The sequence below is a fragment of the Pseudophryne corroboree genome, chromosome 5 (assembly GCF_028390025.1).
Source record: "Pseudophryne corroboree isolate aPseCor3 chromosome 5, aPseCor3.hap2, whole genome shotgun sequence".
NCBI classification, from domain to species: domain Eukaryota; kingdom Metazoa; phylum Chordata; class Amphibia; order Anura; family Myobatrachidae; genus Pseudophryne; species Pseudophryne corroboree.
Window position 1 is genome coordinate 53,507,300 of NC_086448.1, and position 21,984 is coordinate 53,529,283.

General features: G+C 39.6%; 1 protein-coding gene across 2 annotated transcripts in view; it reads left to right on the plus strand.

Moving 5' to 3' along the window:
* Nucleotides 1-21,984, plus strand: part of ADCY8 (adenylate cyclase 8) — a 367,020-nt gene that overhangs the window by 173,218 nt on the left and 171,818 nt on the right. For both annotated transcript variants that reach the window (XM_063921272.1, XM_063921273.1), the window contains exon 5: nt 20,530-20,657. In XM_063921272.1, the coding sequence (XP_063777342.1) occupies nt 20,530-20,657 (128 nt within the window). The remainder of the gene's footprint in view (nt 1-20,529; nt 20,658-21,984) is intronic.

Consider the following 21,984-nt stretch of genomic DNA (forward strand, 5'->3'; position numbering starts at 1 on the left):
TTACATTGCAATTTAGATTTCAGTTTGAACACACCCCACCCAAATCTAATCTGCACATGTTACATTTGCCCCGCCTGCAGTGCTACATGGTTTTGCCCAGTTGCTTGCATTTTTGCTTTATTTACAAACATGAATCAGGCCCAGTGTCCCTATACTGTATTGTACTCATAGTTGCCGACTTCTGGGCTGCTCTCTCCGCGAGAGAGCAGCCCGTCGACTCAGCAGGGGGGGGCGGGCAGTGAGGTGACTTGACAGGGGGGCGGAACGGAGGCGGTCCAGAGGCGGTCCAGAGGCGGAATGGGTCGTGGCTTCTGGACTGCATCATTTAAGCCACGCCCCCGCTGTGTAATGCCGCGATTACCGGCATTATACAGCAGGGGGCGTGGTTACGATGACGCGATTCAACAAGAATCGCGTCATCGCCTGCCCGGACCGCCCACTTTACTCGTTAAGTGGGCGGCGGGCAGGGGGTTACCCGCGGATATCGGGAGACTTGCCTGCTCTTCCGGGGGGCCGGGAGGGTCACCCGTTTTTCGGGAGCCTCCCGGCCATTCCGGGAGGGTAGGCAAGTATGACTGTACTGTATGTGCAAAATTCTAAAAACACAAATGTGCTCCAAAGATTAGAAAAATGTTATCCAGACAGTTTGTGCCATTATTTTATCATTAAAAACCAGGGGCGTAGCCAGAACTTTGAGGGCCCCATAGCAACATTTAAAAGGGGCCCCCTGTCCCAATGCTTCTAGAGAGACATTTCTCTGCAGCAGTTGTTCATTTTATCCCCTATAATAGTGCCCTAGTTCATTGTCTGAACCATAGTAGAGCCTTATTTAATGTTATGCCCCATAGTAGTGCCCTAGCTTCTTTTATGAATCACAGTAGTGCTTAAGGGGGTCATTCCAAGTTGATCGCACGCTGCAACTTTTTGCAGCCCATGCGATCAACTAGACGCCGCCAATGGGGGAGTGGATTTTTGCATAGCAAGGCTGCGAACGCTTGTGCAGTCCTGCTATGCAAAAAAAGTTTTGTGCAGAAGTACACTAGGGTAAGACTTACCCTGTGCGATCACTTCAGCGTTGCAGGTCCCGGGATTGACATCAGACATCCGCCCTCCAAACGCCTCGACACGCCTGCGTTCGGATCTCCACGCCCCGAAAACGGTGAGTTGACGCCCGGATCCGCCTTCCTCCTGTTAATCTTCTTGCGATCGCGTCAGCGATCGATTTTTTTCGCTCCTCTTGTAATTGCGTCACTGGGCAACGACGCACCTGTGCATTGCGGCCGCCGCGAATGCGCAGAACCGACCCGTTTGCACCACTGCGAAAAACAGCGGCGTGCGAACGGGTCGGAATGGCCCCCTAAATTCACTCTATGTCACATTTCAGAGCTGCTAGCACACCTTATGCCACACAGTACCCCCAATTCACATTATGATATATAGTGCTCCCCGTTCATATTGTGCCTCATTATAGTGACCCTGTTCATATTATATAACATTAAAATGCCCTCCAATTCATTTTATATCACACTACAATGAGCAGGTCCAGGGGCATACCTACAAATTTATATAACACATGTAACTTTGACAGGGAAGGAGGGCCCCTCTCAGCTCTGGGCCCTATAGCAGCTGCACTCCCGGCACCTATGGTAGCTACACCCTGTATATAACACATGTAACTGTGACAGGGAAGGTGGCCCCTCTCAGCTCTGGACCCCATAGCAGCTGCACTCCCTGCACCTATGGTAGCTACGCCCTGTATATAACACATGTTACTGTGACAGGGAAGGTGGGCCCCATAGCAGCTGCACTCCCTGCACCTATGGTAGCTACTCACAATTGCAAAACAATTCCCTCTAGGATACTTCTATATTCTCATTTACAGCAATCTGCAAACAATAGTTTTCTAACAAAAGGCAAGTTTAACACAGATTATCATTTGACCTTAAAGAGTGAAAGCTGAACTTCTAAGAGACAAAATCAATGTTTCAATCACTCAGTTTCATGTTTGTCTGGTTTAGTTCCCATAGTCTGAGGTAATTGGTATTTTAATATACAGCGGAATGACATTTAGATAAGCCAGTCGTGTACCTCAGTCTGGATCTGCAATGATGGTTTAATGGAAGTTGGTTTGCAACCTTTATATCTTTATTTTACAAATGGCGAGGAATAAAATAATTGTATTTTGTTTTGAATAGAGATGTGTGCTTCGGTTCTCTAGAAAACCAAACTCACCCGAATTTTATGGATCAGAAACAAACCAAAACCCGGTCGGGATTTCTCGAGGAGATGCAAGACGAGTCCCGGTTTGGATCTTCCTGTGGTTTGTAATTCGGATTTTAAATCCGAATTTCAGGTTTTGGACTACAAAAATTACATGATTTTAGCTGTTTTTATTTATTTTCAAGAAATCCAAAACCCAAGATTTGCATTTTAAATCCAAATTCCAAAACACGACGATGGAATTAGAACCAAAACCAAACTACTGCGCAAAATTTTTTAATTCATGCATTTGTTTAACGCATTTTCTGAATAGTTTGTTTTTACGGTACTCTTCCATAATCTTCCCTGTTATGGTTCTGCATATTTCTTTTTTCACAGTATAGAATTTTGTTATAATTTAAAAAAAAGTATAAAAAAATGCAATAAGACTTTTCTGTTGAGTTAAATGCATTGTACAAGTAATTAATTTCTGTAAAACAAGGTACATAAGAAATGAAAAGGTGAGTTTAAAATTCGGGCCACAGCCTGTTCCGTTGGTAATAATTATCCTTATTTCATATGCGGTTTCTCCATAACGCCTCTATTTGGGGTATAATAACCTTGTGTTACAGAGTTCTGGAGAAGAGGCCCATGAAGTATTGATACTATACAGACAATTATACCTACTAAACAAGTGGTAGCAGACTGAGGGGCAGATTTATGAAGCTCGGTGAAGTGATAAAGTGGAAGGTGATAAAGGACCAGCCAATCAGATCCTAACTTCCATGTCACAGGCTGGGTTTGAAAAATGACAGTTAGGAGCTGACTGGCCGGTCCTTTATCATCTTCCAATTTATCACTTCACCGAGCTTAATAAATCTGCCCCTGAGGGAGTTATTTACTAATCCTTAGAGAGAGAGATAAAGTTCAACCACCCAGCTCCTGTCATTTTTCAAATACACCCTGTAACATGGCAGTTAGCAGCTGGTCGGCTGGTACTTTATCTCTCTCCATTTTCTGGTCCCTAGTGCACTACCTGGATCCCGTTGTCTCTTGGTTGTGGTATGTGGCCCTTAATTAGGGCAGGAAACAGCTGCAAACTATTACACCCACTACTAAACGTAACTCAGTACTATTATTGTCAGTCAGACGTTCTTTATATGTAAAACAGTCAGCTGTCACTATAGCGCCTGTATTTGGAGAATGGCTTTCCAGATGGGTTGGGTTGGATATGCCGGTGGACGGGTTGGCAGTGGTCAGAATACTGACCGCAGCACCCCAACAGTGAGAATCCTGACAGGTGGAAGGTAAGTATACTTACCTTTCCCCCTTGGCCCCCTAACCCTCCCTTCCCACCCCCATAGTAGGACCTGAACCTAGCTCCCTCCCCCCCCCTCCCTTCCTGTAGCCTAACCCTTCCTCCCCTGCAACCTAACCCAAACCCTCCCCAGAGTCGCCTAAACCTACCCGCCCCCCTCCCGCACCCTAAACCTAACCGGCCTCTCCCCGCAGTCTAAACCTAACCTCCCCCCTCTCCAGCCGGCAGACGATCATTTGGAATTCCGGTGGCGGTGTTGTGTATCTTGTCAGGATGCCTGTGCCGGCATTCCGAGACGTGTTGGGATTCCGGAGTCTGCATTTTGACAGCCGGTACCCGAACCGCTGGGATCCTGACCAGATCCCCTTTCCAGATATAGTGACAATTTTGAGTTACTTTTAAGTACAAATTGTGCAACTGTTGAAAAAAACCAAATCCCAATGATTCCGTGTATTTCAAGTGTTTTCTGTCTATTCTTCCAGACGGTTATGGTATGAAAGGTCGAATGTCAAAAGGTTGTCAGTGTCTAGGCCGACACCAAATGGTCAACATGGTCGATATAGTCAAAAGGTCGGCAGGTTCAAAAAGTCGACACAGAAATGGTCGAAACATAAAAAGGTCAACGTGGGGGTTTTTGTGTCAAATTTTACATTCCAGCATGTGGTACCCCAATTAGTGTACCGCTTCACTCGCTATGCTTCAGGCAAGGTTACCGATCCCAATTGTAGTCCACATGGATGGTAAGGTATGAAAAAGTTGAAAAAATAAAAAAAGTTTGAAATGACTCACGTGGACCATATGCTGTGTCGACCATTTCAACCTGTCAATCTGTTGGCCATATGCATTTCGACCATTGGATGTCGCCCTTTTAACTGTCGACCTATCATCCGTATAACCGTCCAGATATATCTTATATCTTACTTTGCGCAGGGAACAATAGAGATTAAATCCTTCTATTTCCCCTTGTTAAAGCCTTTACTGAAAAGATATGTATATTTAATGATCTTCATTATTGCACTATTGAGTCCGATGATTGCTACCACCCTCAGATTGCGCCCACGTCAGCTACATAGCTGGCACACGTTAATCAGAGAGATTTAAGTGCAATATTATTTCTGCCTGGAGAACATCACTGCACTGGCTGTGTTACCCGCATCCTTCACCGACGTGTATACTGTCAGGGTGACATTATGTAACATGAGATGATCTACGCTTATGTATATTAGATATTAGTGAGTCCTTTTTTCTGCTTTGTTGTTAGATTGTTGCACATTTATCAAAGGGGCGCTGTGCTTATTAGTAACATCCCTAACGATTCCTGTCCGATTTTGACACCTGTCATCTGACGCGTTATTCCTATAGACACTTCCTGTCTTGTACATGACATAAAAGTGACACGACTCACACCCGCTTGTCTTCCCGTACACACAGATGTGAACTTAATTATACAAGATTTTTGTCTTTAGCTGGATAAGGTTTGTTAAAGATTCCTGTTCATAGAAAATGTGTTTTTAACTAGAAATATCAAGTAAAAAACAAGGGAGTACAGCTTTAGCTCTATCTCAATGCAATGCAAATACTCCAGGGAAATAAATTCTTATAATATAAATTATATTAACAACTCCTAACTCCATGGCTAGATAATTCCTTCATTGTTTTAAGCAAAACCTTTATCCATTCCTCCAACTTTGAGTCAAATCCAAGGATTTACAATTTCTGATATAATATATCATGACATAATTTGCGAAACGCGTATCTGTAATGTAGGTAAGCTATAGCTACCAGTCCTCCTACATCAGAGGCTTCCACTTCCTGTTTCCATCTATCCACCATTGAAATAGAATGGATTAAAACTGAACAGTGCCTCTAGTGGCCAGATCACAGTCAAACACATAGAGGAGAATTTCTCTGCCTTTACAAAGTAATAACGTATTCAAAAATAATGTTACAAAATACTGTAAGTACATGTAATAACCACAAAGTATGCCGATGCACATTTAATCTTGCAATACTGTGTGTGCCTATTTGACTGTCTTACGCATAACTACTATATGCATATAAATGTTCTGCTTTTTGAAAATGCAACAGCATAGACGAGTTCCAAGACCAATTTTTTATAGGACAGTGTTGTTAATAATGGGGAAAAGACACTTTGTGATATTACCAGGGTTTCACAACTGCGCCTGTGTGAAAATGTTGTTAATATTATGGAAAAAAAGGGGGGGAGAGAGGGAACTGTATGAGATATAAATGTTTAATCTACTACCATAAGTATTACAAAGCCATAATTTGCATAATGCAAACTAGTGGAAACAAAAGAAAGAAATAAGTAAATAGAATAAAAGTTCATCTATAACAGACTCTCCAATCCAAAGTTCCATTTTCATTTTAGAGCTTCCATTCCCACTGTGTTGTTTTACTCAGTACAGAACTACATCAGTGTGTTAAAGAGGTGGGACGCCACACTCTATTTACACCAGATTTTTGGACTCAAAATTTCCATTTTTCGTTTACATTTACCTGTAGCATTACGACTTTATTTTATTCTATTTACTTATTTCTTTCTTTTGTTTCCACTAGTTTGCATTATGCAAATTATGGCTTTGTAATACTTATGGTAGTAGATTAAACATTTATATCTCATACTGTTCCCTCTCCCCCCCCCCTTTCTTTCCATAATATTAACAACATTTTCACACAGGCGCAGTTGTGAAACCCTGGTAACGTCATTTATTAATTTTCTGGAGGCTTTGGGTTTAGCCCCAATCACGTATTGCTGCCACCCTCCTAATATCTAGATAAGTAGAGCGTTGGTTACATTTGTATTTTACTTTGTGATATTGCCTACTGTTCTTTTTGCACCATTTAATTTTTTTTTTATTTGATCATGATATACAGTACTCTACAGACGGGTCCATGTTTATCTTGACCTTTAATAGGATTAACTGAGACTGGGCAGTCGGACTTAATTCCCTGCTGTAATGACTTAATCCCCTGCTGTATTGTTCTCTGTATTGCATTGCAGCTGAGACCAATAGATGAAGGGTTTATGTTAATAAATCATGTTGTGCCTAGGTGCAGCAAACTAGCCAAGATAACTGTGGACCCATCTGAATGTACTCAATAAGACATGGGACTGGGTCACAATTAGAGATGAGCGATAACCGAACTCACCCAAACTTCCGGGACCCGAGTGAATCTGAGCATCGACTCAGGATTTCGCACCTTGCTTGGATTCCAAATTGAAGCAAAAGGCCATCATGTCACCCTCGGAACTCATGTGTTTTGGACGCCATTTCACCCAGGCCTGCCAGAGGGGAGGAAGCTTTAAAATATTAAAGTGAGGAGTCACTGTTTGACGGGCACCAACATGTCCCTAGTTAACATAATGTACTGGCTGAGCTAGATAGATGTAGGCACTTAGCAAAACATTTTTTTTATATAGTTCATTATATACAGTATCTTACTTGTATTTTGGTGTCACACTGGTGCTGTAACTTATCTTCCTGAAGTGCAGTCCAGAGGTCCTAATACAGGGGCAGCATTACACTGATATTTTTTGTCACAGCCCGCAGTGCAGCATTAACCCTTTATTGGCGCACACTCGTGCATGCCAGCGTTAGTATAATTTTATATTCACAGTGACTTGCAGCAGTGCGTAAAAACAAACAAAAAATAATAATAAATAAAAATAAAAACAACTTGTATCAGGGCCAGGTCGTGCCCCACTGTGTTAATCTATTTAAGCACTGTGAGTCCGCAGTGTGAGTTGCCATTTGTGAAAAAACTTAAACAAAAAAGTTTTTGTTTTTGTACAACTTGTTTGTGTTCAGTAAAGCTCAGTAGGTGCTGTGCCTCTGCATTAATAAATATGAGCACTGTGAGTCCACAGTGTGAATTGGTAATTTGTGATAAAAACAACACAAAGGAAAAACGGTTATTGTTTTGGATACAACTTGTGCATTCAATAAAGCCTAGTAGGTGCTGTGCCCCACTGCATTAATAAATATAAACACTGAGTCGATATGGATCGCAATCAGTCGATAAAAGAGCAATAGCAGCAACCAAGTACTAATGCTGTGGCTTCTCCAGTCATGATAGTACTACAGCATCTACTAAAGGTGGTCCAAAGAAAGGGCACCTGAAATAAAAAAAACTTTCACAATGTTAAAAAAAAGGGTATAGGTGTCACATTAAATACTGACAAATCAGTACCCAAAAAAAGAACACTAAGGCTGAAGAACAAACTGTGTGTTCACAAATTCCTGAGGAGTGTTGGGGGGTGTGTCCACATTAGCTATGTGTGAGTCTGACATTTTTCACACTGTACTTCTGGAGAAACCTTCTTCTACCATTTCTGCACCCTCTGCAAATTTGGAGATGAGCAGTACAAGTAAAGATGTTGATGAGGACATAATAGAAAGTGTGGATGCTAGAGTGTAAGTGGAACAGGATGAGGGTTATATTTTGTACTATCTAATGCTAATGAGGATGAGAATGATGATGTTTGTGTAAATCAGCCAACCATGGTAGCAGTTATTGCTGGTGATAAAAGGAAAGCCATTGTGATGCCTGGGCATAAAACAAAAAAAAAGACACCTATTGTCTGTAGGATTATTTTTACCCAAGTCCTGACAACATTTGTGAAGTAGAGGTAGGGACGCTAACCATCTAGGCACTTCCTCCATATCATGTAATTTGCGGCAAGTTTAAGAAAATTTTGACAAATTATAATAATTTGTAAATAATAACAAGCAGTTAAGTATCAGTTACCAATTCAGTATCAGCTTTGGACCAGCCCATGCAATCCCCACCACCAACATCCTCATCATCAACCTCTTCATTAGTGATTAGAGGTAGTCTTTCCAAAACATTGGTTTGTGGGGGCCCAAGCAAACCAAGCTGAAGTGCTTGGTTTGTTAAACCGCGTATGACCTTTTTAATATCCAACATAAGGGTGGGTGGGTATGAGCTGTGAGGTGGTTGGAAATGACTGGAAGTTAATGTTATTGAATTTAATAATACTGTAAGAACAAAAAAGGCCCAAATTATGTAATTTTAGCTGTTTTTATCAATTTTAAAATTGATAAAAAACCGAAACACCTGAGGGTGGTTTTGGTAAAACCAAAACCCAATGACAAATTAGAACCAAAACAAAAACACGGGGGTCCGTGCACATCTCTAGTCACAATTGTACAGTTTGTGTCTTTATTACACTGTTAGATCTTTGCCACCTCCAAGGATATGTAAGATGCAAATTATTTTGCGAGGGAACTATAAAAAGAGGTGTTACAGAATTTGACATAATATGCTCAGCAATGGGGACGTGCAAACCTGGCTTTACTTCATCTACACTGGTTCCATGCACATGTGCATTGTTGTGCCAACAACGCCAGGCTGCCACACGATTCGCCTATTCAATTGCAAATATGCAAAAATGGAATTAACGCAAAAATTGTTGCAGGCAGTGAAAAGTGAAAAATGGGTAAATTTGCCTGTACCCCAAAAAAAGCTAAACTAACATCGGGTAACGGGATGTAGTTATGTGACTGGCAGTCAGGAGACCGCCGGTCCCAATACCGACCACTACATCCAGCCTGCTCAAAATCCCGCCTCTCGGCATGCCAACCAACAGGGACTGTTCCCACTCATGGGTGTCCACGACAACCACAGAGTGGGAATAAAACTTGTGGCAAGCGCATCGAGCCACTGAGCCCGCAAGGGGCTTCGTTGCGGATTCCGCCGTCGGTATTGTGACTGGCGGTCTCCTGACTGCCAGTCACACATACCCAACCCCGCATAACAGTTTAAAAGTTTATTATTGGTTATTATAAGAAATATTTCTGGTACATAAATTGGGTCAAATGGCTGTTATGTGCATATTTTTTTTTACTAAAAAATTATAGAAAGCTATTTTTAAAATAAAATTTGGGGTACATAAAAATGGGTATACAGTAAGTATAAATTTACGTCATTTTAGGAGACTTAAAAAAAAAAGTGGAACCAGACCGGTTACTCCCACCTGCAAGTCTAAAAACACTTGCTCCACTCATTAAGCACCTGTCCCATAACTTGTACTCCAATTTCCATCATTTTGCACTTTGTCACCCTAAAAATAAAATGTCATTATTGGCCAATTAAAAATAATAAAAAAACTTCTAAGTGCCTAATTAGTCATTCAGGGGGGTGTACCGGGGGGGTCTGAACCAAATACCTACATTTTCAACTTAAAATAGGGATTTTCCCCAAGTTTAAAACCTGCGCAGAGGTGGTGAACTGAAATTTGTGGTAACATTGCAAATCCATTCTTGCTGACAATTGAATAGGTTTGTTTTGTGATTTGCGGTAAATTCACATTTTAACCGCATTCAGCCCTTTTTTTGGAGGGAGGGGTGCAATATAAGGTTCATTTGCAACCTTAGGGGGGAATTCAATCAGCCGCTGTAAATTACTACGGCTAATTGACCCCCCGGGAGCTAACCAAATAGTCCCGAATGCCGGCACTGATCAGGGATTTTTTTTCACCTGCCCGATGCAGGAAAAATAAAATCCCTGATTTCAGCCCTATTTTCGGGGCTGATCGAATTCCCCCCTTAGTCTACATTTACCAATAACCACTCCAGTGTACCAAGCGCCACTATCCGAAAATTTCTATCACAGCAGTCTAAACCAATCACTAGGAGTTAATTTTTGCGTGTGCCAATAAAATATAAATAGGCTTATGATGTCGGAAAACAGCATTTTCATCTCTATAAACTAACTGTTTGTATTTAGAAGAAATAATTCTGTATAGTGTCCTTTTGATACATCAAATAAAATACTGTAAGTGTGACCACTTCTATAAAAAAAATTCAGTCTTTTTTATAACTTATGAGCAGAACAAAAGACTTATAATGAAAAATATAAATTTGAATGTGTTTTCTCTTTTCTTTTCTTTTTTTTTAATTGCCTGAAAATTACTCTCCTTTCAAAAACAAATGGTATCCGAGAAACTGAAGAGGCAAAGCAAAAAGCAATGTATTTTTATGGTATTATTAATGAAGCTTTTCTAATTATGATTCCGTTTTAGTGAAATAAGTTTGTTTTCCGCAAAACAAACAATTATACTAATGGCTTTGTTCACATTGTGTATCTTTTTAGTCAGTTTGTTTGTATCATGGCAGAATCCGACTTGCCGGTGTCTTCAGCGTTTGCAGAGAAATACATAATTTATCTCTCTGCCATTGCATCGTTAGCTTGATCAGTCACAGCTGAAATTAATCCATCACTGTACAATGGGGGTAATTCCAAGTTGATCGCAGCAGGACATTTTTTAGCAGTTGGGCAAAACCATGTGCACTGCAGGGGGGCAGATATAACATTTGCAGAGAGAGTTAGATTTGGGTGGGTTATTTTGTTTCTGTGTAGGGTAAATACTGGCTGCTTTATTTTTACACTGCAATTTAGATTGCAGATTTAACTCACCACACCCAAATCTATCTCTCTCTGCACATGTTATATCTGCCTCCCCTGCAGTACACATGGTTTTGCCCAACTGCTAACAAAATTCCTGCTGTGATCAACTTGGAATTACCCCCAATATGTGATCACGGACTTGTTTCTATTTTACAAACATTATCATGTAATGGTCTGGGAAGCAGAAGACACATTGGAGAAATATCATTTCTTTATTATAATTCTGACATGCAACTAGAGCGGTGTTTTCGTTTTGATTCTAATTCATCATTGTGTTTTGGTTTTGTCCAAGTCATCCTCAAGTGTTTGGATTCGGGTTTTGGTTCACTTTTTTATTCCTTTAAAATCAATAAAAATCAATAAACATTGATTTAAAAAAAATATATAGAAATTGATAAAAACAGCTAAAATCATGTCATTTGGACCTGTTTACATGCAATCCAAAACCAGAGTTCAGTTTTTAATTCTGAGTTCCAAGCTGACAACAGATCTGAGCCAGGACTCAGTTCCACTTGGAACCCCAAAGTTCAGATGTGTTCATATTTCTGGAAAACTGAAGAGCAGATCTCTACGTGCAACAGTGTCGTGTTTTAGATTGAGAATAGAGAACCCCAATTTACTGTGCGGCAATAAATTCTTGGGGGCTAATTTGGTCATGGATTCACCAAAACGTTATACTGTAGAAATGCTGGGTCATGAGATTATTACTTCATTGTGTCTCCATGTTAAAGGTCTTTATTTTCAGAGATGTTATATTTTTTTTTATCAACGTGAACCGGTTAAGTCCACCATTCTTGACTGTATATTGTAGAGTTTGTCTTAGCAACTTGCATGTTCTCTTATTATTTGGTAAGAACAGTGATCATTGTAGGATGTAAAAGTATAACTGGTGATGAGCAAGAGCTAGAGCGAGAAACAGACTGTTGCCATGGAACCAGTTTGCAAACCTGTGATGCCAATATGCCCATCTGCTAGGGATTATTAATAGATTGATGAGGGATAATTCTGGTAGTGTTGTGTGTTTTGGCTGGAAATACTTGCTTTTCCTTCTTGATATCACGTTCCTGTCAACCCTGCTCTCCGTTATGATCTTCAGGCAATAAAGCAGGTGGGAAGGTCTCTCCGCAGAAAATGTATGTTGGAAAGTACAACAGATGTGTGAGTGACTGAGGGAGACCAGCCAATAGAGACTTAGGCATAGGAGAACTCTCTCTACCCTGCCATCATGCCAACTGTCCCCTGTTCACGTTTTCTGCTCAGGTTAATTAATATTTCGCAGAGAAGACTCTTACTAGTGTTGACCAGGCTTATATGAAAATGTATCCTGTCTCCTGGAGCAGTGCAATATACAACCAAAGTTTCACAGCTGCATTTAATACAGTGTGGGACCAATATGGACCTGTCCCTCATATAGCTGATTGGGACTGTTTGTTAAGCAATAGCCCAGCACTGGTGCCCCAACCAAACTCAACCTGAAACAAAGTAGAGAATTGATTTTGTGATGGCTGCCAGCCTAGTACTCAAGTGATAATGCCACCTAGGGAGATCTTGAATGGGTGTACACTCTGTGTGGCAGGTAGGTGTGTATTTTCGTTCTACTTTTTTCTAACTTATCTCCCAGTAGAATGGGCGGCTGATTAGAATGCTATAGGCTCTGTTATTAATTCTTCCACACTTGACACCTAAAGAAGCATCAGTAAGGCTTCAGACTGGGGATTGTAATTTGCCACTGAACCAGCAGCAGAGGTGGACTATATAGTCCCCATCACTAGTCCGTGGGCCATTATGCAGATCCTATCCTTTACATCATTCAGCAGACACGTGAAGGGCCACCAGTCACTGGATGGTAAGTTCATCTCCTGCACCACCGTGCTCCAGGACAGACAGCACAGAACTAGACTTGGAACATTTTTATATTCACTTCCTCTACCTCATCACTGAGATCTTACAGAAGAATATAAAGCTTAGTAAAATATGGAGGTAGTGATATTGCATTTTATTAGTATGTGCTATGATATAATAGAAATAAGCTGTTTCTTAAATTACTAAAACAAGACAGTCTGCACTTCTTAGGCATTTTCTATATGTGATTATCAAGTGTGCGTTTGAGGATGACGTTTTTTACACATGGTTTAAACCTTAAATAGAATGTTTAGGGTACCCATATTATAATTTTTTGTTGATATTTTATTTAATTTATTTATTAACAGTTTCTTATATAGCGCAGCAAATTCCGTTGCACTTTACATTTTGAAATAACAATAACAAACTTGGTGATAACAGCCACAGAGGTAGGAAGGCCCTGCTCGCAAGCTTACAATCTATAGAAATTTTATGAACATTACTGTTTATGAATTGTGTTCCTGAAATGGTGTGTTTACTGAAAGATACTGGAATACCTAACCGTGTACTGTTTGCAACGCCTGGGAATTCATGCTACAGGGTTTTATATTCAGTTACAGCAGAAATTTTCTGTAATACATATAAAGTTAAGATTCTATCAGAAACTCTTTTTTTCCCCATCTACAATGTGAGTTATTTTCTACCCCATGACTCACTAATTATGTATCGCAGAGGTTTTTAACCTTTTTCGATGACGATCAAATGTGGCAATCACCTTTGGGACTCAAGATTAATTTATAAATGAGTATCATATTTCTTTTTAACAGCATTTCTGTTAAAGGTATATATTATTTAATTATTGGCAATAATTTGCTTTGTACAGAACAATATTAAACTAATGACAATTACTTTATTTTCTAGCAATATACATATTTTGATATACTTTATATAGATCGTGTTTTTTCTTTTTCTTATTCAAGCTGTCCATTGCACCCTTTGCAATGGTCAACAGCACTAAAGTTGTGGACTATCTTAAACACGATGATCTGGTGTTGATTTCCCTCTCCCATAAACTTCCAAAATATTAGGGGTGTGCACCGGGCCATTTTTGGGGTTTTGGTTTTGGATCTGGATCTCTTTCGTGTTTTGGATCTGGATTGGCTTTGTCAAAACCACCCTTGCGGGTTTTGGATTTGGTTTTGGGTCTGTATTGTTTTTTTAAAAATCACAAAACAGCTAAAATAACAGAATTTGGGGGTGTTTTTGTTCCTACAGTATTATTAACCTCAATAACATTAATTTCCACTCATTTCCAGATGATTCGGAACACTTCACAGCTCAGAATATTGTTTTTATCCAGTTTAGGCCAAAAAGTTGCACCGAGGTAGCTGGACAGAGCAGCAGCAGCCCTTGGATGAATATACTGGGAGGACAAAATATAAAAAAAAAAGTAATATTTAAGTATTAGTATTATTTTAGTATTAGGCAAGCAAAAGATGCATTAGGAAAGGCTCAAGATTTCAGTTCACAAAAAGATGATTAAGGCAAAGAAGAATAAAAAAAGACAATATTTCAGATTTAATTAATTTAATTTATTTTTATTTCATTTTATTTTATTTATTTAGAATCCAATTCTTCATTTCCTCAAATATATCTTCAATATGCAGAAAGTTCACTATATGAGTGTGGAGAGTTTATATTAATTTAATTTAAATTTATCTCATTTATAATTATTATTAACAATATTAATTTAAATTAATTACAAGGTGGTGATAAGAAGAGTTACGAAAATAGGACAATAAGTTATTATAAGAATATGAGGTACAGATACCGGACGGAGCACGCCTGGATGTGTTCTGAGAGGATACAGCACAAAATATTAAAAATAAAGATATCTTTTATTTTGGGTGGACTGACAGAACACCCCTAGATGGACGAAGCAGCTTCAGTCCCTGGATGTATACTGGGATAACACAGCACAAAATATTAATTTCAATCAAAATATATATATTATTTTTTATATCACACACTGCGGTTACAGTGTCGCGCAAATAGGTAAAAAATATGTAGAAGTATTTTTTATACCACACACCGGCGATTGCAGTGTCGCACAAATGAATCAGAAATGTATATAATAATTACACACTGTGATTGACTACACCGACAGCGTCGCACAAGGCGTTTATGAGTTGGGAATAATATACTGCGGTCTGACCGGCAGTGTCACAGTACTTATGAAAATAGAATAAAAATTGTATAGTACACTGGGGTACAGCACAAACCAAAAAATAGTTTTTTTATAATTATAATTTTAGGCTTTTTGTTTTTAGCTTTTATCATTTTAATTTTACACTGGGGCGGAGCACCTGGACGTATGGACAGATCACCCCTTTTTTGGCTTTGGATCACACACTGATATATAGCAGTAGTGTACTGCAGCCGCAGTACTAGTCGTCGCTGAGTGAAGCACCAATAGAAATATTTTTTTTTGCTCTGGATCACGCACAGAGGATAAATAGCAGTAGTGTACGGCAGCCGCTGTACTAGTAGTCAGAGTGACGCACCAATAGAAATATTTTTTTTTGCTTTGGATCTCACACACAGAGGACATATAGCAGTAGAGTATGGCAGCCGCAGTAGTAGTAGTCAAAGTGACACCCCAATAGAAATATATTTTTTACTTTGGATCACACACAGAGGATATATAGCAGTAATGTACGGCAGCCGCAGTACTAGTAGTCAGAGTGATGCACCAATAGAAATATATTTTTTGCTCTGGATCACACACAGATTATATATAGCAGTAGTGTACGGCATCTGCAGTACTAGTCGTCACTGAGTAAAGCACCAATAGAAATATATTTTTTGCTCTGGATCACACACAAAGAATATATAGCAGTAGTGTACAGCAGCCGCTGTACTAGTAATCAGAGTGACACACCAATAGAAATATATTTTTTACTTTGGATCACACACAGAGGATATATAGCAGTAGTGTACAGCAGTACTGGTAGTTGTCACTGAGTGATGCACCAATAGATATATATTTTTTTGCTCTGGATCACACACAGAGGATATATAGCAGTAGTGTACGGCAGCCGCTCTACTAGTAGTCAGAGTGACGCACCAATAGCAATATATTTCTTGCTTTGGATCACACACAGATATATAGCAGTAGTGTATGGCAGCCGCAGTACTAGTAGTCAGTGACGCACCAATATAAATATATTTTTTGCTTTGGATCACACCCAGAGGATATATAGCAGTAGCATACAGCAGTACTGGTAGTCGTCACTGAGTGACGCACCAATAGAAATATATGTTTTGCTCTGGATCACACACATGGGATATATAGCAGTAGTGTACCGCAGCCGCTGTAATAGTAGTTAGAGTGACGCACCAATAGAAATATATTTTTTGCTTTGGATCACACACAGAGGATATTTAGCAGTAGTGTACGGCAGTACACAGCCCGTTATAGACAGAGAACACCTGGTCCTATACATACACAGCCACAGTATGCTACTATGCAGAGCCCTAACACAGTGACAGCACACCCAACTCAACTCTTCTGCAAAACAACCCCTCTGCTCTCTCCTGCCCCATCTGCTATTTTCTGCCCCCCTTTGCTCTCTCCTGCCCCCCTGTGCTCTCTCCTGCCCCACTTTGCACTCTCCCTGCTTACTCCTTTCCTAGCAGCACACAGCACAGAAGGAACACGTCCTTACTGTGCACTCTCCAAGTCCAGAGTGAAGATGGCGTTGATCACCGGAACTATATATAGAATCCAAAACCCGTGAGATACGACAGCGGGATGACGACATTTTGCCTCATTTTCGGATCCAAGTTTGGCACGCAAAACCGAGCCAGACTCGGATCTGGGCTCGGATCCTCAAGATCAGGCAGGTTTGGTTTTGAGGGAGCCGAACCCGCTCATCCCTACAGAAAATGAATCCTAGTTTTAGGACAATCCTAGTTTTAGGAAATTGTTGTTGAGAGTGAAGAATGAAAAAAAAATCTACATGTTTTAATGTAATAACAGTTGTTCTGAACCTTGATCACAATGTCAGTGGTGTCACTTCCAGAGAGTTCCAACATGACACATCTACTGTCTCCAGATACTTCTGTTATTTCCTCATACTTACTCATCACATATCACCCCATGATAAAACACTGCTGATAATCACCCAACATTATCCATAACCAAACATGTAGAATAAGTTAAAAAGGCACACAGTGATACACAGGCCACATACAGAAAAGAAAAGAAAATACTGTAAATTTGCGAAAAATACTCCGTACTCTGTACTAGAGAAAAAATTCTATAGTATTGAAAAGAAAAAAAATGTAATCCTAAGGCTAAACAATATAATAAAAAACATCAGATGCTGGTTAGAGAAATAGACAAATGAGGGAGAAGAAAGAGCTGGAGTAAGAGGGGATAAAGAGAAGAAGAAAAATCAGAGGGAGTACTGAAGAGAGATATGTTGGAAAAGAGGCAGGAGGGAAGACTGTAAGAGAGAGTAAAACCCCAACAGCATCGGGGACAACATCTACTGTCTTAAATTAATCATGGGAATGAGGAGACACAAGGATTTTTAATATTATGTTGCAAGTGTCATCACAGTGTGTTTCCACTCTCTTCACACTCGCGGCGCGCAACCGCCCGAAGCAAGCGTCTCCATGGAAATGGAGGCGTACCGCGAGTCCACGCCCCTCTGACTCACAGCACGCCACCATGCGTCATGTGACGTGCACGCGCCCCCCATTACGTGCACGAAGGCGTGTGCGTTCACAAATGCCCGCTGCCAATTCGGAACCCCATTCCATCCCTGGTCTTCAGGGCCACATTGCCACACACTGACCCATGAAATCCACTACCCTCATGTGTGTGTTTTATACTACTCTGTATCTTTCCCTGTTTCTAGATGATCTTGATGTCTGGAGTATATAAAAACAATACTAATAAAGCATCCACCATGACTACCACAGCTGCTTCTAATGATAGTAATTTGAAATCTTTTGCAATTTAAAAAAGTTAAAATAACATATAATGATACATATAAGGCTATTGGCTGTCAGAACTGGCGCATGTGGCTATTATATGAGGAAGATATTTAGGTTAGGTTTATATGCCAGGATCAGCCTTACATATGGCATGATGTCCACTGAAGTGGACATATGATTTTACATTAACTGTGAAAAAAAATGGCTTATTTGATGAAAACATCTACTATATTATGCCTCTAAGATTTATTTATTTTTCTCTGCCTTGCTGTATTCGATTAAAAATATTTTACAGAAATCCCTGAAGTGCTCGGTGCTGGTGAACTTTTCTCAGACATTTTATTTTGACCTTTTCAATTTTGTAGAAATGAAAAGCTGAAACTAGGTGACATACCTTCTAAGTTTGGTAGAGGTCCAAAGAAGAGGACATCGTGCACTAGAGATGTCAAAACAGAGTTTCTATAGGAGATTACTTAAAAACAGTTGTCCACTGTAGTGGCCTCTATATATGAAAGGGTTAATGTTTTTATGACACAGACTGAAGCATCCATTAAAACCTCTTAATCTTGATCAGATCCCCTTTTAAATTAGGTGTTTTTTGTTTAGTTTTTAGCTTGGTAATTAAGGGCCTAATTCAGCAAGGATCGCAAATCAGCAAAATTAGCACAAAAAAAAGCAAAAACCGCAAATTCTGCAATTTAAATAGCAAAAACTGAGAAAAATAAACCAATTTCTGAGACTTAGCAAAAACTGCGTATGCACTACGAAAAGTAGGCGTGTAGGGGGCGTACTAAAGGTCTGGACTCGCAAAAACTACGATCAAAGGCGTGTTGCGGGGCGTGTTGTTGACGTATGCTGATGGGCGGTGGGCGGTGCATTCACAATTTTTACAACAGATCGCACATTTCTGATGTGCAGTTTCTGAGTGACTACAGGTCTACCTTAAAAATTGCACAAGCTGACCTCAGTTGTAGACTGCATGTATACTGCAATCATTGCTTCATTACATCCAGCTGAAGAAGCTCACATCTCAGACCACAAATCAATTCAATCAGCTATATTGGAACTTATAGGCCCTACACACATGCCGATATTCTGAAAGATATGAACGATCTCGTTCATAAATGAACGAGAACTCGTTCATATCTTTCAGTGTGGAGACTCCAGCGATGAACGATGCGCGGCCCCGCGCTCGTTCATCGCTGATCTCCCGTCGGCTGTGCATGCAGGCCAATATGGACGATCTCGTCCATATTTGCCTGCACTTCAATGCAGCTGGGTGACGGGGGGAGTGAAGAAACTTCACTCCCCCCGTCACTGCCCCCCGCCGCCGGGTTGCTCGTCGGCCGTATCGGCCGTCGGGCACCTCGGCGGCGCATCGCCGAGTGTGTAGGGCCCCTAAGAAACGTAAGGTATTGTTTAACTCTGTAACACATGTTGATTGTGAAAATATATGTTACTAACCGATTTGTGTTTACACTTACTAACAATCGAGGTTTGACAACCACACTATTTGATAGAAGCAAATGTAAAATAACCTTTAAAAGCATTTTGCTTAGTAGTATCTGCTGAATGACATTTAGCTTCCTAACATTTTTGTATTTTTTTTAAAACAACCAACATTTTTTTCTTAAACAAAACATACCCACATACATTTATTTTTATTTTTTACATTTTATATGTGCGCTACACACATAAACATATGTTGAAGAATAGCAACACCATCTTTTTATTTTCAAGTTTTGCAAATTCTGCTCCATTTGTATACTTATTGAAACAAGTATTTACACATAATTTCTTAAAGTAAGGTATGTAAATAGAAGCAAAGAAACAATAATATGTAATGTTTGACCACTTCACAATCAAAAACACACTTTTTTTAAAAAATAAAAATGTTACTGTTGTTTCTGAATTAAAATATTTTGACTCCAAAAAAAGTGTGTTTGTCAAAACATATACCAATATTTGCTGTTGTGTAGGGTTTAGAATTCACACTCTCTCTCTCATTGAATATATTTGAACACAGTTATGGGCATTAGTCAATGTTTGAAGAAAAACACTATGGTGTCTTTAAGATAATAATTGCTAAAATACCACAAGATCATTTGACCAATTAAGTGATGATTGAATTGATTTACAATTGTTGAGTAGTTTCTTTAATTTGGGTGCAGGAAAGTAGATTGTGCAATTTTTAAGGGAAAAACACTGTTAGCAAAAAATGCAACATCAGAAACATGGATGCAAAAATTGCGTACATTTGTAATATGTACACAAAAATTGCGATTATTAGGATGGTTTTCGCAATATTTGCACATTTCACAAGGCCACCTTCTTATTGTTAAATTAAATTAGTGTTGCAGTTTTTCCGTTTGGGCGTGCTTTCGCAATTTTGCTTTTGCTCGCAATTTTTGCTAATTCGTAATTTTTGCAATCCTTACTTAATTTGCCCCTAAATGTATTTACTTGGTTTGTTTCTTTAGGCTTCAATTAATAATTTCCAATCCTGCAGTTTTTACTGTGTCATATGACTACCATGGCAACCACAGTCAAATGCCACATGATGTAGTGAGCAGAATATTGTTTAGCACTGACATAACATGTACCTAATTGCGTTCATAGGTGATACTGCAGATCCTGTATTCTTTCATCTATTTATGAAACACTTTTTGCAATGTAGTCTCCATCTTTATTTTACCATCTATTTTTAGGAACATCACTGCCTTAGAATTAAGATCCTGGGGGATTGCTACTACTGTGTGTCCGGCCTTCCTGAGCCCCGGCAGGACCATGCTCATTGTTGTGTAGAGATGGGACTCAGCATGATCAAAACGATTAGGTAAGTCATCATTCCATTCTTGCTGTGTGTGAGGCTGCCTTTGTTGTCATAGCTTACAGTTACCAAGTTGGGAAACACGTCGCCCCCACACACCGGTTACATTGTCTTCAGTTACCTGCTTCATGTTAATAATTTAGCAGATCATGGTGTCCCTTTGTTACTAAGGTGGCCAGGTTTTACCTTAATTACTCTTTTGTGAAGTCATCAACTAACCAAAAAATCCTTAAACCTACAGTAACTGTGTTTGTGTTGTTGGTATTATAATAATAATAATAATAATAATTATAATGATAATTATTATTATTATTATTATTATTATTATAATTATTATTATTATTATTATTATTGTATTAATTATAGATATTAGATAGATAGATAGATAGATAGATCGATTGATTGATTGATATGAGATAGATAGATATTATAGATAGATAAATAAATAGATAAGAGATTGATTGATTGATTGATTGATTGATTGATAAGCGATAGATAGATAGATAGATAGATAGATAGATAGATAATGAGCTATATATAGATGATATATAGATAGATAGATAGATAGATAGATAGATAGATAGATAGATGTTAGACAGTTACTGTAGATGTACATATGAACATATAATTTTACGGCAGATAAAAACCATATGGGCCAGCCAGTCTGCCCTTTAGGGCTAGGGGTTAGAGTATTAGGGCTAGGATGTTAGAGGGTTTTGGGTTAGAGTATTAGGGCTAGGATGTTAGAGGGTTAGGGGTTAGAGTATTAGGGCTAAGTTGTTAGAGGGTTAGCGGTTAGAGTATTAGGGCTAGTGTGATAGAGGGCTAGGGGTTAGAGTATAAGGGCTAGGATGTTAGAGGGTTAGGGGTTACAGTATTAGCGCAAGGGTGTTAGAGGGTTAGGGGTTAGAGTATTAAGGCTAGGGTGGTAGAGGGTTAGGGGTTAGAGTATTAGGGCTAGTGTGTTAGAGGGTTAGGGGTTAGAGTATTAGAGCTAGGTTGTTAGGTTTAGTTTTAGGTTAGGGGTAGCGGGGTAAGTGAGTGGGGGTGTCAGTGGGGATCAGAAAGGAGGCAGAGACAGAGCTGTGATGGGCCAGAGAGGAGGTGAAGATTTGAGTGTGAGTGATCCTTGTGATTCCTATGGCTCTGCACGGTGGAGGGTAAGAGAGAAGGAAGAGAACCTCAGAGGGAGAAATGGGGAATTTGTTTTTCTTTAAAGATTCCAAAGAAAACCGTTGGTGTACAGACGCAACAAATGCACTGCGCAGTTGCCACTTGCACATAGAAAGAACCGACCATACTGTACATGGAAAAAAATGTAACATTAAGCCCT